The 18589-nt window shown below is 45.3% G+C and overlaps 1 protein-coding gene across 2 annotated transcripts in view; it reads right to left on the bottom strand.

The window, feature by feature from the left end:
* The window catches only part of EFNB3 (ephrin B3), a 210196-nt gene extending 198969 nt beyond the window's left edge, over positions 1-11227 (bottom strand). The window contains exon 1 of one of the 2 annotated variants that reach the window (XM_069218673.1): positions 10472-11227. In XM_069218673.1, coding sequence (XP_069074774.1) covers positions 10472-10638 — 167 coding nt within the window. In that variant the 5' untranslated portion in view covers positions 10639-11227. The remainder of the gene's footprint in view (positions 1-10471) is intronic. The other variant, XM_069218674.1, reaches the window with a different exon arrangement.
* Positions 11228-18589: the final 7362 nt, after the last annotated feature.

Below are 18589 nucleotides of genomic sequence, written 5' to 3'. Positions count from 1 at the left end.
AACTCCCCTCTGTCTGCCCATGGTCCCCAGGACCCCCTCTGTCTGCCCATAGTTCCCAAGCTCCCCTCTATCTGCCCCTGGCTCTCAAGATCCCCCTGCCTGCCCCTGGTCACCAAGCTCCCCTCTGTCTGCCCCTGGTCCCTAAGCTCCCCCTATATGCCCATGGTCCCCAAGATCCCCTCTGTCTGCCCATGGTCTCCAGGCCCCCCCTCTGTCTGCCCCTGGTCACCAAGCTTCCCCCTATCTGCCCCTGGTCACCAAGCTTCCCTCTGTCTGCCCATGGTCCCCAAGCCCCCCTCTGCCTTCCCATGGTCCCCAAGCACTTCCCATTGTCTATCTGTGGGACCAAGTCATCAAACGCCGCCTCTCCGAGGGCCCCCAGCTCCTCAGACCAGGTCTATGTGCATCAAAGTCCTCACATTATGTCCTGCCCCAAACTTTTTATACGGTCTATTTATTCCAAACTCTTCTTGCTGTCAGTCAAAGTGCCTCAAGCAACACAAAAGCTCTCCTCATGGGTCTAAGCTCCTCATACACTCTTTCCATATGCAACACGATAACTCACACTTTCCATCTACGAAGGCCAATCTCCTCACGTTGTCTGTCACGTGGTCCCAAAGTTCCGCACATTGTCTCCCAATACACAACAAGAGGTTCAGAACATATTCATGTCCTCCAAGCCCCTCACACTGCCTGCCGCCTTCATGCTTAGGAAGTCGATAATGAGCTGCCTGAAAGTCTGGGAGATGGAGCATCTCCTCCCTAAAGCCATCGTGAATACCGTGTCCAGGAGAATCACTTTGCCCTCTTACGCCAAGCGCTTTCAAAAGGTCCACCTGATACTGGAGGTAAAAAGGGGAGACTGACAAAAACAAAGTTAAAGAAAGTTTAAAAGAGGAAGTTGGCTGGGTATGATAGACTGGTGTCCTGATTTATATTGACCTACTTAATAGCCACGACTGACAAGTTTCGGTCTTTTCCAAACTTTTCATTGCAGTGTGACTGACCTGCTTCAAGCCATGTGAAGCCAATACACTGCTGGTTCCCAACCTGTGGTCCGGGGACCCCTGGGTGTCCGCGAAGCCTCCTCAGGGGTTCAGCGACTGCTTAGAAAATTAAATAATATTAACAATTTAGGTCCCCAGCATTCAGTAATGACTCAGTGCAGGGTCCCCGAATTCCACTAAAGATTCAGTCGGGGTCCCTGGGCATTAGTAATCATAAAGTGGGGGTCCACAGAAGTCAAAAGGTTGGAAACCACAGCAATACACCATGTCTGAAGCAGGCCACCCACCAAGCAAGGTAACCTGTCAATGACATGTTGATAACCATGCAGCTAAATACTGCTGCTGGTCAGGGAGAACAATTTGTCTAGTGCACAAATGTCACATAAAGTTAAACGCCTTAGGATGAGGACATCACTACAAAAAAAGAGAGAGAAGAGGATAAAAGTTCAGCTATCGAGACATTTTATCATGCCCGCCCTCCCACTGTTAGCGGGTGACAAGAGAAATTTGAGTGTGACTCATCCTTGGAAAATGGAAAAGGGTTATTGTTGGAAATTTGTGATGGTTGTCAACAATGGCTGCAGTTACAGTGATTTCAAGTCTTCATTTGCAGCCCCCCGCGGGCTGAGATCCAACCACAAGCGAAGGCAGGGCCAGGTCACAGCGCATCACAACTGAAGATGAGAGTTCTGTAAATTATCTGAATTTTTTGCTATTAATGGCGGTGTTTTGCTGAAAGTTTTCTCTAAAGGGCCTATCAAAAACGTTGCAGCCTACCAAAGACCCTTCAACATGAAGGAATAAAAATACACAGAGCAATACCAGGTAAAGCTCTAGGCCAGAGGTTCCCAACCTTTTGATTTCTGTGGACCCCCACTTTAACATTAATGGAACCCAGGGACCCCCACTGAATCATCATGGGATTCCAGGGACCCCTGCCTGAGTCATTACTGGAGGCTGGAGACCTAATTTGTCAATATTTGTTAATATTTTTTACTTTTCTAGGCTCTCGCGGACCCCCTGAGAAGGCTTTGCGGACCCCCTGGGGTCCCCGGATCACAGGTTGGGAACCACTGCTCTAGGCACTTGGGAGTAGTAGCATTTTGCATTTATGTCCAAAGTATCTCTTAGACTCTGCATTTTTTGTAAACTTTGAGGTTTCTAATACCACAATCTTCACAAAAGACCTGATTTTTGTTTTTTTACGGTTGAATTCTCAGCTCCACACAAACGGCTAAGCACCACTTTGTGTGCACCAGTTTATCAATGAAATTTGGAAAAAGTGAATCCGTTTGTGCCGAAAATGTAATCCATTTCAGGTGTCTAACAAAACCCATTTACCCTTTACACCCACCCACAGGTGGCAAATGAATCAGTTGTTTGGAATGGCCCTATGCACTGACCTCTCACAAACCAAAAAGAAATCTCCACAGTAGTTAGCAGGCCTTGAGATATTGTGTTTTTAGCTAAGTATACCCAGGAGTTCGGCAACTAGGAGTTTCTCCAAAAGGAGCGGCTAGTTGGCTTTCAGGGGCAGCAATTTTGCGTCATGGCACCCATAAAAAATTATTTGGGAGGTGGTCCAGTTTCTTTTAGTGGATTTCCCTGGGCGCCCCAAAAATAAATAACCCTCTCAGAGCACCCTCTACATAGCTTTGTGATAAGACTCAAAAAAGCACTAGCAAAGCCAATAGGTCACGACTGTGGGGAACAATGGTTTTTAGCTATGCTGCACAGCTGCCCTGAAGTGCCACATGGCTAAAGCATGCATAACTAATAATTGTGTACGTGCACGCCGAGAAAATGATGGAGCCGGCATTTTTCTTTTTAGTTACCAACCAGATTGGATTGATAACTAAAAAAACGTTTTTTTAGTCTTTAAAACACACGTTTTTCTTCTAAAGCGTTTGGGGTGTGGAAGCAATGTGTGGAAGGGAGGTGTGAAGAAGCAACAAGGGTGGAGGGCGAAAGCGATATAGGAGGTGGGGATGTATGTTTAAGCAACACAGGGGTGGCACTGTAAATACAGCATTGATGGGTGGTTAATGCATCCGTGCGCCAGGGGACAGTCAAACTCATTAAGCGGAAGTAAAGCCCACACAAGGCACCAAATCAGAGGCAAGCAAATGGGAGTGACACTGAAGACAACCAATGGCAAGCAATAGGCGGGCTGTAAGCCCACTGAAAATAACAATAGGTCTCACAACAAACCTAAAAAGAGTGAGGAGGCCTTGGCGGAGCAGGGCTTGAGAGTTAAATTCTGGGAGGACCTCTCAAAAGAATGGTTTAATCTTTGGCGTTAAATTATGGGCACTTCAGACACAGTGAGGGACAGAACGCCTGCTTTCCACCTGAGAGCCAGCGAGGCCTAAAAATACATTGTCTTGTTCCTAGCACACCCCACAAATCTGACCAAGAACCACGACTCTCAGCGGCCCTCTCTCGCCTGACTTTCCGATGAAAAAAAACACAGAAATAAGAAAAGTCGTGAAAGAATCAGGGTGGGCTGCGGGGCGATGTTTACGCACACGTTTGTGAACACTGTGCTTCTGTGCAAACAACCAAAGTGAAATGCGGCTTTGTTAATTCACTCACCAACAGGAGAAACTTTTGCGATCCCTTTCGTCTCGCTCTGCGGTAAAGTCAATAATTACCCTGCACCCAACCCCACACAGGCCGATAAAAAAGGCCTTGCGCTGAGGGGCGTGGCCGGGGGGTGAAAGGTGTCAGGGAGGGGGGGCCTCTGCATTGTTGGGGCCTGGGCTCCTGGTTTCGAATTGCGAATTTTCTCAGCAGGCAAAGTTACTCATTCACCCCATCCTCACTACCACCGTGGTTACTTTCGAAAGAGAATATAGTTTTCAGCAACAAAACCTAGAATCCCCTCGGTTACTTATTAAGGGGACGTCAGGCGCGCGGCGATTGGAGGACCCCGCACCCAACCCAAACATGGCGCGAACCAACGCACACAATAGGGCGCGGGGGTGTATAAACCTACCATTGTGTGCAGGCCGGGGGTCACCCCCTCTATCTATGCTGGGTCAGCAGGTGGGGGCGCTTGGCCTTCTCCCCTCTGGACACTCATGTTCACGGTACAGTTTGCTTCGCACCCCTAATGACGTCATCTTCCTTCAGGTCACAGAACCACGCAGGGTAGAATGCGAAAGACGTCTTTTTTAGCTAAGTGGAGACGGAAGTAGTCAAACTAGTCACACACTCAAGTGGGGAACAAATGAGGCACACTAATAACCCCCCCCCCAGTCACAACAAGTCAGCGGATTTACCTAATCTCTTTGGTGCCCTGCAGGTCGCCGGTTCAACCCTTCACTTTCCATTTCTATTGGCCCATGCAATCAGGGCACTTTACTTCAAAAATGAGGGACCAATCAGGAAATCGGGTTAAGTAGCAAAAACTGTGTCAACGGATATATTGTTTCACACTTTTCTTGCCCGCAGGGTGATAATACAGAATTTAATAACAGAAGAAAATGAAAATCTCCAGCGTTGGAAACTATAAAACTCGAGGACACTTTTTCTGGGAGCGCAGAGAGGAGGGGGTCATATTCTGTTTCTGCAAAACCTTAAGAGGGGGATCTGACAGGGGAAATGAATGTTTGAGAACGACTGTGCAGGGAAAAGTGGGGGGCGGGGAGGGTACATTTTCTCATTTAAAGTAAATTGCACCGGGGCCTGAACTCGCTTGCTTTCTCTGGATTATTAACAGATGGTTCCCCAGCCCTCCCTAAAATAAAAAAAAGTGAGCCCTTGTTAGGGCACATTCCTACCTGCAAGTCATTTAGAGTCAAATACCAATTCAGTCTGTAGGCCCGCCCCTCCCCCCACTGGCAGAAAATTAAATAAATAAAAGATATTCCACTTCTGGTAACAATTCCCTTCCTCGTGGAGAGGAAACGCAAAAAAAAACTAGAAACTACCACAATATATTTAAAAAGTGTTTGTTTCACGACCTGCAGTAAAACAAAGAGAGGACGAAGTGAAGTGCACCGTGTGATGGAGAGAAAGTCCCATGTGGAGCTTCTCTGTTTTTGAGAGCATTATATTTGGGGGGCCTTCTCTGAAAAACAGAACCGTCTTTGCCTCGCTCTCTCAAGCTTTTTTTCTCTAGTTGAGAATGCCGGGGAGTTGCATTTTTACCAGAAAAATACACCATCTTTAGAGGGCGGACGAGCGCGTTTTGATAAAATGGCAATTTTTAGGTACGTCAGATTTGTCATTGGACACTGAGAACAGCATACCAAAAACACGCAGGGCCTCGAGGCGCTAGGCGCCTTACTTGCTTTAAACTAAGGCTTGAGGGCGTTTTCCCACAGCCTGGCTTCTGTATTTGATTTTTAAAGCTGTTGCACCATAGCTCTGACGACCAAGGCTCTCTTCTTCTGAGTCAAGCTCAGGGATGTTCGTCAGCCGTCCCGTATGAGGTGCGGGTAATTCACCCGATCTGACCCATGTCAGGTCTGATAGATTATCTCCCTCAGACCAGCGATCCCAAGCTCTCCACCTCTCGGGATTGTCTCACACAGACCGGGATCCACCTCAGATTTGAGTATCTCACCCACACCAGGGATCTCAGGCTCTCCATGTCCGGTGTGAGTATCTCACCCAGACCAGGGACCTCAGGCTCTCCATGTCAGGTGTATCTCACCCGGACCAGGGACCTCAGGCTCTCCATGTCAGGTCTGAGTATCTCACCCAGACCAGGGATCTCAGGCTCTCCATGTCAGGTGTATCTCACCCGGACCAGATATCTCAGGCTCTCCATGTCAGGTGTGAGTATCTCACCCAGACCAGATATCTCAGGCTCTCCATATCAGGTGTATCTCACCCAGACCAGATATCTCAGGCTCTCCATATCAGGTGTATCTCACCCAGACCAGGGACCTCAGGCTCTCCATGTCAGGTGTGAGTATCTCACCCAAACCAGAGATCTCAAGCTCTCCATGTCAGGTGTATCTCACCCGGACCAGAGATATCAGGCTCTACCACTTCAGATTTGAGCATCTGACCCAGACCAGGGATCTCAAGTTATTTTTCTAATCTAGAGTGAATAGTTCACTAAGTCTGGAGAAGTTCAGTTGCCGTGTGTAAAGGGTCAGTTGCTCAGTCAGTTCACAGGTGCTAGAAGGGACCACCTGTCTCTAGGTCACCACAGACACTGTCTCCAGACATGAACTTTTCACCTACACATCACTGGTTTCCGGTGTGTCAGTCTATCTGGTTCAACGGAAGCGACATAAGACTACCACACCCAGAATGCACCAGGATGTCACCCGAAACACCAGGACAGAAGAGACCTGGAAGGAGGTGGGCACCTAGCAGATCCCAATGTTCCCTGTAAAGTATTTGATTAGATCATCCACTCTAGGGCTCTCTAGTAATCCCATAAGTAGCTCACTCAGTCCACACATCCCCAGCTGTCCCACCAATTTGCTTAAAAATTAGCTTCAGAAATGTATGCAGTACAGAGACCACCAACTGCTCCACATCAGTGAATGAAGCCCAGTGACTGCCAGCTGTCACACAAGTACTTCATACAGTCCAGAGACATCCAGCTGTTACACAAGAATACTTCATACCGTCCAGACACATCCAGGTGTCCCACATGAGTACTTCATACCGTCCAGAGACATCCAGCTGTCACACATGAGTACTTCATACAGTCCAGAGACATCCAGGTGTCTCACATGAGTACTTCTTACAGTCCAGACACATCTAGGTGTCCCACATGAGGTCTTCGTACAGTCCAGAGCCACCCAGGTGTCTCACATGAGTACTTCATACAGTCCAGACACATCTAGGTGTCCCACATGAGTACTTCGTACAGTCCAGAGCCATCCAGGTGTCCCACGTGAGTACTTCATACAGTCCAGAGCCATCCAGGTGTCCCACATGAGTACTTCATACAGTCCAGAGCCATCCAGGTGTCCCACGTGAGTACTTCATACAGTCCAGACACATCTAGGTGTCCCACATGAGTACTTCGTACAGTCCAGAGCCATCCAGGTGTCCCAAATGAGTACTTCATACAGTCCAGAGCCACCCAGGTGTCTCACGTGAGTACTTCATACCGTCCAGACACATCCAGGTGTCCCACATGAGTACTTCGTACAGTCCAGAGCCATCCAGGTGTCCCACATGAGTACTTCATACAGTCCAGAGACATCCAGCTGTCACACATGAGTACTTCATACAGTCCAGAGACATCCAGGTGTCTCACATGAGTACTTCATACAGTCCAGACACATCCAGGTGTCCCACATAAGTACTTCGTACAGTCCAGAGACATCCAGGTGTCCCACATGAGTACCCCATACAGTCCAGAGACATCTAGGTGTCTCACATGAGTACTCCATACAGTCCAAACACATCCAGGTGTCCCACATGAGTACTTTGTACAGTCCAGACACATCCAAGTGTCCCACATAAGTACTTCGTACAGTCCAGAGTCATCCAGCTGCCGCACAAGAGTACTTCATACAGTCCAGAGACATTCAGCTGTCCCATGTAATTAGTTCATACAGTCCAGGGACCTCCGGATGTCCCATGTAGTTAGCTCAGACAGTCCCCCTGTGAGTAGTTCAAGCAGTCCAGGGACCTCCGGATGTCCCATGTAATTAGCTCATACAGTCCAGGGACCTCTGGATGTCCCATGTAATTAATTCATACAGTCCCCCTGTGAGTAGTTCATGCTGTCCAGGGACCTGCAGATGTCCCATGTAATTAGCTCATACAGTCCCCCTGTGAGTAGTTCATGCTGTCCAGGGACCTCCAGATGTCCCATGTAATTAGCTCATACAGTCCCCATGTAATTAGCTCATACAGTCCCCCTGTGAGTAGTGCATACAGTCCAGGGTCCTCCAGATGTCCCATGTGGGCTGTGAGCAGCTCCCTCGTTCTAAAGATCTCAGGTGAGCCCTGCCATGCTGTGAGGAGATCACCAAGTTCTCTCTTTACTTTGCATCCTGGAGAGTTGGCCCTAAATTTATAATAAAGAAAAGCAAAACTACAAGGACTGGAATGTTTTTCCCTAAATGATTGTCCCTCTGCAACGTCCCCTAAAAGCAGTGCCACCCTTCTGGCCCGTGAGTCATGGGAACTCACAAAGACACAAAGCAGGGCGGAAACAGGACTTCAGCAGCCTGTGAGGGCCTCATTGTCCTCTGTGGAGGCAGCAGCTGGCCTTCCAGAAAAGATACTAGGCACAAGTCAGTCTTGTCTGCATTGTCTTCTATGCGGGCACCTCAGAAGCCTAAGGAGTGCCACTTACCCCCAAAGCACTAATGTACACCTGAGGAGCTCGGAACCCCCAAACGCCCCCCTTTCCTACCTCAGCACCCGTTTGATGCAGATATGAAGCTTTTTTGTATTGCAGTTCCATTGATAAAGCGCTGCGTACCCCTGTAGAGGCACCAAGGCGCATTGGACAGGTAGCACGCTACACTGTTTTGGAAGAGAAAGGTGTTCTGGTGATGTTCTAGGTCACTTGCTTTATAAATCAGGGACCCCTATTTTTCCATGTCTACACTCTGGAACCTGCCAGTCACCCTTCATGGCTCCATCTCACCAGCTTCCAGTGCCACTGAAAAAGTGCAAATCCCTTAATAATCTGTTCATGGGAAAACACTTGCTTTTTGCCCCCTGTAGCAAGAAATACTTCAGTCAAATTCAACCTATAAACGTTTGTTGCTGTTCAGCAATTCATATCTGACACTTTAGAGATTTGAATGGATGGTTCTGAGGACAGAAGCTTGTTTATTCGAGGTCTATCTCGCTTCAGTACATTTCAGCAGCACCCTAGACACCTTTATTAGCACTTTCACTGATTCCTGGAGTACTTCAGTAGATTTGATGCTTTCCAATAGCACGTGTAACACTTGAGTCAACTTCAGTGGCACGTTGGTTAATTCCTGCAGCAAGCAAAACAGTTCACATTGATTCTTACAGCATGTTTGTTGATTTCTATGCCACTTTGACCAATTTCTATACCTCACTTGTCAACTTATCTAGCACTTCGGCCAATTTCATGAGCACTATTCCATATTGGTCAATTACTTTGCACTTGCTGATTCCTACAATATTTGATTTATCTTTTGCAGTTCCAGAAACCCTTTGTACACCTCCTGTAGCAGATTCCTCAACTTCTTTACTGTGTTTGTAGATCACTCTGGTCAATTTCTCTTGCTGGTCGGGTGATTTCCTTAGCACTTTGCTATATTTCAGATGCACTCTTGACAACGGCAGTGGGGCCCTCACCAACAGGTAAGAACAAAGTGCATCTTCTCACATGCAGTAAGGTGCAGTGGCTGCAAAATCTACCGCCTTTGTTCATCAGAACGACTACAGCGCACACTGAAAGCATCATTCGCTCTGCTACCTGAGGGTTTAAGTGCTATAGACATTATGAAGCAACTATGCGGATTCAAGGGCTTTACTAACTTTGGAAATTGACCAAGGAACCTTTTATCAGCTGCAGTACATTTGAAATTAACCAACATGCTCTAGTAATCTACAGACCAACGAGTAATAGAAACTGGCCACTGTGCAAAAGCAATCGAACAATCTTCTACCTACCCATGTGAACTAGAAATTGACCAACTTGCTATAGCAATCATGCAATCTTCTACCTATCTGCGTGAATTAGAAATTGATCAACCTGCTATAGGAATCGAACAATCGTCTACCCACTTGCGTGAATTAGAAATTGATCAACTTGCTATAGGAATCGAACAATCTTCTACCTACTTGCGTGAATTAGAAATTGACCAAGTTGCTATAACAGCAACCTGCTGTGGACCCAGTGTATTAGAAATCAGTCAACATGATATGGAAACTGGGCACCCTGCTAGTTATAAATGTGCAGTCAACTCTGGGAATCGGGCAATCTATTCTAGAGCAATGTGTTCCAGACAACAACAAATCGCTGTAGAAATTGCCAATTTACCATAGACCAAGAGGAATGTGCTGCAGAAGTTGTCCATCAGGTTCCAGGGTCAGTGCAAAGTGCAGCAGACAAAGACCAGTTTGCTACAGAAATCGATCAAAATGCAGAAGAAAATGATCGACATCTACAAACACTTTAGTTGGATTCAATAGGACTTTGCAAAAATTGAATTGCCTTTTGGTCAGCTTCTATGGAAGAAAAGTACATTTCAGCCGAGTCAGGTTTAAGATCCATGTTTGATCTAATTTTCAGTGCATCAGTTGATCTGTCTTTTTTTGTTAAAGAACTTCGATTCGTTTGTGCAGCATTTTCATCGGTCAATTTCTAAAGTGCACTGAGCAAATCTATGTACAACACACTTTCCAAGTCCTTCAGCGCAGGATAGCATCCATTAGCGTGCATCCGTCTGATAGCGCGTTGAAGCAACCACAAGGAGCTTTGCAGCGCTTTACAAAACTTCCAGATGAAGGAATACATAAGGAGCGAGGCTGAAAGGGTCACTTACTTTTTATTCTGCGTGTTCCAGTAGATGGGCTCCAGGCTGAGCGCCGAGACCAGGCACATTTCCAGCCAGGAGCAGACCAGGGCTGCCAGGTACACCCTCCCCCAGGACCGCCACAGAGCCATCGCCGCGCCTCGGCCGACCGGAGAAACCACTCTCAACATCCGCATGGCCTGTGTCTTCGGAGAGTGAGCGCTGGAGCCTGGTCCTTCAGTGGCCCTGCGGGGCGACGCTCTCCTTCGAGCCCCTTCCGAAAAAATGCCAGAAACCGGGGACCTGGGCCATCCTCGCCGCGCCCCCCATGGAAGGCGAGAAAAGTTTGCACCCTGCCCTTCTCGGGTGCCTTTCTGTGTGTGTGGGGGGCGGGTAAGTAGAGCGGGGGTACGAGCAGGGAGGGAGGTGTACCCCCTCTCTTCTACATGTCCTGGGATTGGAGCCTTCTCTTAAAGAAACTAACCTTGACACGTTTTCAGCGCCCCCGCACCTTGGGGGGGGGGTCTGTGGATGGGGTTCAGAGCCGCTGAAAGTTTTGGGGGTTCAAGGAGTAAAGGGAGAGTCCGGTGTTTTTTTGGGGGGTTGCAGGGGGACCTCAGGATGCTGCGGCTGGCGCCCCTTGGTCTCTCCTCTCGAGGGTCCCCCCAGGTGCCAGGGCGGGCTAGAGTGTGGGTGCCGGGGAGCCCCTGAGAGAGCTTGCCTGTCTCCGCTCCTCGGAGTTGCTTTGGGAGAGAAGTGAGTGTGTGTGTTTGGGGGGGAGGTGTGGAGCGGGAGGGGGCGGGGGAGTGTTGAATAGAGAGAGGGAGGGCGAGGCTGCTCTCAGCCTGAGAGGAGGAACCGGGGGGGAGGAAGGGGGAGCCTGGAAGATGCGGAGGGCAGGATCCCGGAGCAGGCGAGGGAGAGAGAGCCCGAGGAAGTGAGTGAAGGAGTGGGGGCAGAGAGAAGAGAGAGAGAAAAAAGGGGGCAGAATAACAATGAGACCTGAGAGTGAAGGTGGAGTGAAAACGGATAGGCGAGGGATAACAAAGAGGAGAAAAAAGTCAAGAGTGAGACAGAAGGGGCAGAAAAGGAGAGAAAGATTCGAAATAAAAAGGGCAGTAAAGGAGAGAGACTGAGGAAAAGGCAGAGGGAATAATCCAAGATGGAGAAGGGGAGAGATGGGGAAGAGGGGGGAACAGGCCGAGAATGGCAGGAGAGAGAAAGACGCGCACGAGAGAGACACAGAGGAACCGAGACAGACAGAGAGAAGAAGAGTCCAGAGAGATTAAAAATGGAAAGAAAAAGTAGACGGGAGAGAAAGCAAAGAAGCGAGGAGAGTGGTATTAGAGGGCACAAAGATAGCAGCAGGGAGAGGGAACCAGTAGGGAAAAGGCAACGAAAGGAGGAGGGAAGGAAACCAAAAACAGGAGCGCGGAAAAGAGAAAAAAAGGCAGAATGGAGCAAAACATAAACCGACGGGGTGAGAGAGGACAGAGTTTGAGAGATCGGCGAAGACAAGCGGAGAAAGAGACACGCAGGAGTGGAGCGAGAGCGAGGCGCTACATACGCCGGCGAGACAGGGAGAGGCGCAGAAGAGACCGTGAGGGGGAGGGAGACTGCCGGAGAAGGGACGAGAGACAGCGCTGCAGAAATAGCGCCTCGTGTGATATCTGAACACGCAGCGCGTTGTGGGGGGCAGTGACGTCCAAAGCCTGGTTCTCCCCGGAGAAAGAAGCACACCTCGTAACTGAACAACGGGGGTGCACCTGCACCTCGCACAAGCGAAGGAGGGAGTGTCCCTGGCTCCCCAGAATGACGAGAGACGGGGTGAGATAACTCAGTGGGTCCATGCACAAGATGCACTTAGCTCCAGGGAGCCCAAGCACAGGCTCTGAAAGATGACGTGATATCCTGCAAAGTCAGACGTCAGGCGTGCCCAAGGACCAGCGAGATGGGCTTCTTAGGAGGGTTTAAGGGGCCTGCTCTCAGAGCACTGGAGTTGGAGGAGTGGATCAGGCATATCGCATGACTGGAAACAGTCCAGTCCATCCATCCATCCATCCATCCATCCATCCATTCATTCATTCATTCACTGACACGACGTAAACACTGGGGTGTGTACCTGCCACTGCCAAGTGTTACAAAATAAACGCCCTCCAAAATTGGAGAGAAAATCAAAATAGGAAGCATATTCTATGTGGAATTAATTACACAAAATAGATGCAATCCTTCATGTAACCGTGGAACCCCACCACTTAAAATGTCTCTACAGGCCCAGTTGCCTCATGGTTTTTCCGCGCTCTCATCCAAGGGTGGCACCTGTTGCTGTGTTTGGCTTCTGGCAGCTCTTGGGCGTCAGGCACAGTTAGGGTCTGTGAGAACACCACCGGGTCAAAGGTCAATCCGGACTAGGAGCTGTAAGCAACCCTGTGCAGTGTAACAGGCAAGCCAGACCCCTCTAGCACGGCTTTCGGGGTCCCACCAGCAACAAAGTGTTTTTTTCATAAAGGATATGGGCACATTTAAGCCGTATTTATACTTTTTTGCCACGCATTTGAGTCATTTTTTGACACATAAGCGTCACAAACACAAAAATTAATTGTATTTAGTAAGTTTGCGCCGCTTTTGCGTAAATAAAATGACGCTAATGTGGCGCAAATAAAGTATAAATATGGGCCTTAATATCTTCCTATGTTGCCACCTCGCATCCTGGGTGCAATTTACAAACTATTCAGTCATTGGTCCACAGTACATGGTCTCACACACACACGCATGCACACGCGCACGTGCGTGCCTTGGCAGTGATGAGAATAAATGACTAGTTGACCAAAGGACCACAGTGCAACAAAAGTGACATGAGAAAGACTCTTTTTTTGCCTTTCTGATGTGGAGTGTGAACATCAGGCTACACCTAAAGGTGAAATAGCAAATATTGGTTTTGGAGGACCATAGTAGGGGCCCTTTAAACCTTCCGCAAAATTCCTTCCCCAAATGCCACCTGATAACTTCAATACTTTTCACCAGGCAGGTACTGCAGCTCTTTAAATATATGCTAAAGTTTAAAGGACAATCCTTCGCAGGGACAAAAAAATAGAGCCACTACGCAATTCTTAGATTTGGGATTCGTTGTTTCTTGTGGAACAACGTCTCATCACCTGCAGATGGAAGTCCCCTGAGCCCGACACTCAAAACCCGATCCATCTCTAAATGGGCAAGGGATGAGGGCATAACACTGTGTGAGAAAGACAGTCTGGGACTTTGCAAATACCCCATTTGAACTCACTGAGCCTCTATCCTGACCGAACACCATAGTTCCATACAACACACTGGGGCAACGCATGACGACGCTGCACGCATTGCAATGACTGGTGAAGGAACCCCACACAACGCCTAAATGTCTAGTAACCGTAATCACCTTGATTGACTACATGCCTTTTTACTATGAAAATTGTATACCATTGTATGTAAATGTAATGGAATTTACAAATGTATTGAAAATTGTTGACTCCTCCTCCTGTTATGCGCGCCCCCTCCCTTTCTCCCCTGTTATCTTACACCTTCTGGTTCCACCCCATACTAGTGAATAAGACGGCCTGCTTGTTACCCATATCCAATACTACCGGTCTTTAAAACGCAGCAGCATAACCAAATGAAACGTATAGCTTGTAGTGACTCAGCCACGCACTAACCAATAGAAAATATGTGTATAATATGACCACAAACAAGATGCATCTGTGCAAAGAACAATTTCTTTCAATATCATTCCATGCACGTAAAATATCTGTACTATATAAGATCATAAACAGTGAATATTGATGTAAGTTTCAAAAGTTCAATAAAAAAATCAAACAAAAAAAGCTTTAAAGAACAATAGACAGAAACCTGATCACAATAAATGTATGTCTGAACACCTGACAGAGTCTTTACGAAAGGACAATTCCATAGTAATTAAAGCATCTGATAAGGGGGAAATATGGTATTATGGTCCGGAGAGAAATGTGACTGAGGCAGAAAGACAACTGAATGATGTTGTTTGCTTTGAGAACATGAGTATGTCATATTATAACACAGTGAGAAAAAAACATGCCGGAAATTGAATGGATTATTGAAATGCTGTGATTATATATTTCTAAGTAATGACTATGCCAACACTGTTTCTATTACCAAAAGTGCATAAGAATATGTTTTATCCTTTGGCCAGACCTATAATCTCAGTACAAATTAGTATGATAGAACACACGTCTACCTAACGTGATTATTTTCTTAGACCATATCATTACAGACACTAAGGATTTTCTCTGTAAAATCAACGCTGTAAAGGCAGAAACAGAATATTATTTTATTACACTAAATGTACAGCACCTGTTCACCACTATAAAACATCAGGATGACCTACATCAAGATGGTTTAAGGGTCTGTATGTACTTTCTGGACTCCTGGGGTATTTTCCCCCCTATTATATTAAGATGCTTTTGACTATTAAGAATTGTGTCTGGAAGAAAATAATTTTTCAGTTGATAATTGTCGGTACAGGCAGGTACAGGTAAACTGCTCTGGGCACCTACTATGCCCCCAGTTATGCAAACTTAGTTACGGGCTGGTAAAAGGAACAGGTGGTCTGGAGACAGGAAAATAAAGAATACAGTCAACACGTGCTACTATAGCTTAGCCATAGTGACAATCTCTTTCTTAATAGGAAATGAACTATGTGTCAATCTAGAAAATGTATTAAAACACTTAATTAAAATAAAGTCAGTATAATCCTATATGGTAAAAGCAGCAACACTATGAATGAGTACCTGGATGTAAGGTTAACTACCAAAAATGATATTACTGCCTCACTCCTTAGAAAGGAATCAGTAGGCAATACCGTCTACATTATGACTGGAGTATTCCTTATAGAGAGCTAATATGAGTTCATCATGACGGTAGCACCAATAAAACATTTGAACATTTGAAGAAGCACAGGTTGGTACAAGAAAACACAATACAAGGAAAGATCTCTAAAATCAGCTAAAGAGAAAGTACTGACTGAAAGTAGAGAACAGCAGTTATTTGGTACAAGGAAGAAGAGGGGCGATACAAATGTTACACATGTAAAACTACTTATAGTAAGGAATATGAAGAAATCACTAGCATCCTCCCCAGGCATTCCAATCTCTTAAAATTGCCCCCCGGACATCAAGCCCAATCTGAGTGAGAACCCATGAAGTGCAGATCACCCCCCCCAGAGGGAATGAGCTTACCTCTAGTCATTTTGATAGAAAGAGCATAGACGACTAGATAAGTATGTCCATTGTTTTTCAGAAACGTCGGAAGTGTAAAGCTTCCAAGCTAGGCATTTCAACCAAACATATTATACCCCTTGGTATAATAAAACAAAACAACAGATTAATAAAACTCTAACTCGCAAAACTAAGTATGCAGTGTATGTTTTGAATTGTCCTTGTTCTAAAACATATATAGTCACTGCTATCCCTCAAGCTTAGAACTGCATTTTCGAACATTTGAAAGCATATGAGACATAGACTTGTCTTGTCCTATGGCAAGACGCTTTTTATATTTTCATGAAGGAGATACGTACGAACTATGATTTTATAAGACTGATTGTGTTCACCGAGATGTATGAGGAGGAGATGGAGAATTTCAACTTTGAAGAATGGAACCGCAACATAGATTAGAACTGGACACATTAGAAGCTGCTGGTCTGAACTGAAATGAAGAACTAGCAATACATCTAGAAGATTAGCATTCATTGATTATTGTTAATGTCCATTCCAATAACCTTTACTCCTGATAGATAAAACTATTGAGCTATACTAAAGTGTAATATATAGGATAATTGTGCACTTAAATATTTTCTCTCTGGGACAGGATGTGTGATACTATTATTCACATGTAATTTTGTTTGTCTTATAGGCGGAGTGAACAAGATAAAGATAAGCTGATACACCTCATACTTATCTAGTGCTAAGCAATATCAAAGTGAAAGATTTAGGGGCTGATTTCGAATTTGCTGAAAGGGCACAAAGCTTTGCTTTTCTGCCACTATACCTGGGATTGCTGGCTTCAGCTTTAGTAGTGCTGCCTACAGTATGTTTGACCTACAAGCCCTGGATTGAAGCAGGGCTGGACATATACATTATATATATATATATATATATATATATATATATATATATATATATATATATATATATATATATATACACACAATGGCCCTACCATACCAAAATAAACATGCAATTAAAGCAAGATAAAAATGGAAACTTTTGCTATACCGTCGTATATTGGCATTTATATATATATATATATATATATATATATATATATATATATATATATATACAGAGAGAGAGAGAGTCTAACATTGCCTCAAATGCCAAAATACGACGGTATAACAACATTTTCCCATTATATCTTGCTATAATTGCATGTTTAGTTTGGTGTTTTGGGGCAACTACCTTGAAAAAGGTGTTTTTCGAACGGGGGTTATTTATTGAAAATAGTAAGTAAAAATGATATATTTTTGTTGAAACTGTTCTCTTATAGGTGCAACTGACAATGAACACTGATTGTAATAAAAATGTATAGCTTTTGTCTACATTCCATGACTAGATTGTTCATTAAAAAAAAGATGGCCAGAGCCAGTAAAAGTAGGCTATTCCGTGATTGCCTCATTTAGCGCATAGCTTTGGATTTACCACACTAGTCACATAATTTGCAGATTTCAACAAATATTGTCATTTCTAGCGCAAGCGGGTCAAACTAATACAGCCAGATAATGTGCTTCATAATATTGCATCATTTGCCTTTTCTTAGTGCATAGTTTAGGTAAAAACTGTCACATAATTCTTTTCACTAATTTCTGCATAATCCTGGGGGCCCTGTATAGTTGTCTGGGGATTATCATTATTACAATCAACTCATATTGCACAGAAACCCTTTCAAGATTTTCCAAATTTGCTTTGGTACCTGTAAAATCAGAGTTTTTATACTACTGAGCTCCATGCAAATCACCCACACTTTATACACACACACATAAATTATTGAGAACAGAGCAGAATAAACAGTGCCTTTTTGACATATACCATCAGCCTTTTCTCATTGCTTGGAATATACATTTGACCCCTCACACACACTCAAACATAAACACCTTTCAAACAGAAGAGAAAGCAGGAAAAGAGTTCCATTCAACAAGGTATATATAAAGCATCAAATAAATCTGATTGTGTTTAGAAGTGCTCAAAACAAAATGATAAAACAAAACTTTATAGCCAGCAAACACGTCGCTAACACTCTTTTAACCCGTCTGTTGTAATCGCATCGAGCAATACACACGTCAGCGGTAATCCGCAACGCACTTTAGGGCAGATTTATTTTGAAAAGTGCTGCACAGACTACTCGTCAAAGGTCCTGTGCTGCACAAGTAGGCAAGAACATCACAGAGAAATATCTACTATCACCATAGTGCTAAGGTGTGTTTGATGTGCAGCATTTGTTTTGTACTGGAAGACTAACCTTCCAGTAAAAAATACTATGCCCAGAAATATGTTTACACTTTTCCCTCATTGGCTGTGTGTTGCACAGTGTAGTAGACATGCAATGTGTGAAAAGTTAAGAGAAATTAAAAGATTTCTCCGACCTAGCACCTGCCTCAAGGAGGTGTTACTTTTTGGCGCAAATCACTGCCTGACAGTTTTAGGAGAACAGCTTTGTGTCAAAAACCTTGCGAGGTTGCATGGGAACCCCCATGTACCACCCCTTTGATGCAAAGCAGGGCAAAGCCCTATCTGTGTTACTCACTGGAAGGCTACTTTCCAACAGAAAAAAATGCACTTGAAATAAATATTTTATCACACTTGTACCACTTTGCATCACTATGCAGTGGTGGGAAGTGTTGATATATCTGCCCCACTGTCCCATGTGCTTATTGCTTGATTTTCTCTAACACTTTTAAAAATGAAATTTAAATTAGAGAACATATAACCATATGGAGAATCCCTGCAATAAGGGCTTTATGCAAATATGATTAGAAATAAACAAACTTTGAGCTCATTGGCAGTGGTCAATCACAACTGAGGATTCATTTTTTTTAGTTCACCAAAGCAGAAAGTATCATCCATCTTTGGATGCGTATACAGTTCT

Source organism: Pleurodeles waltl, chromosome 12 (genome assembly GCF_031143425.1).
Source record: "Pleurodeles waltl isolate 20211129_DDA chromosome 12, aPleWal1.hap1.20221129, whole genome shotgun sequence".
Classification (NCBI taxonomy): domain Eukaryota; kingdom Metazoa; phylum Chordata; class Amphibia; order Caudata; family Salamandridae; genus Pleurodeles; species Pleurodeles waltl.
This window is presented reverse-complemented; position numbering and strand designations above follow the sequence as displayed.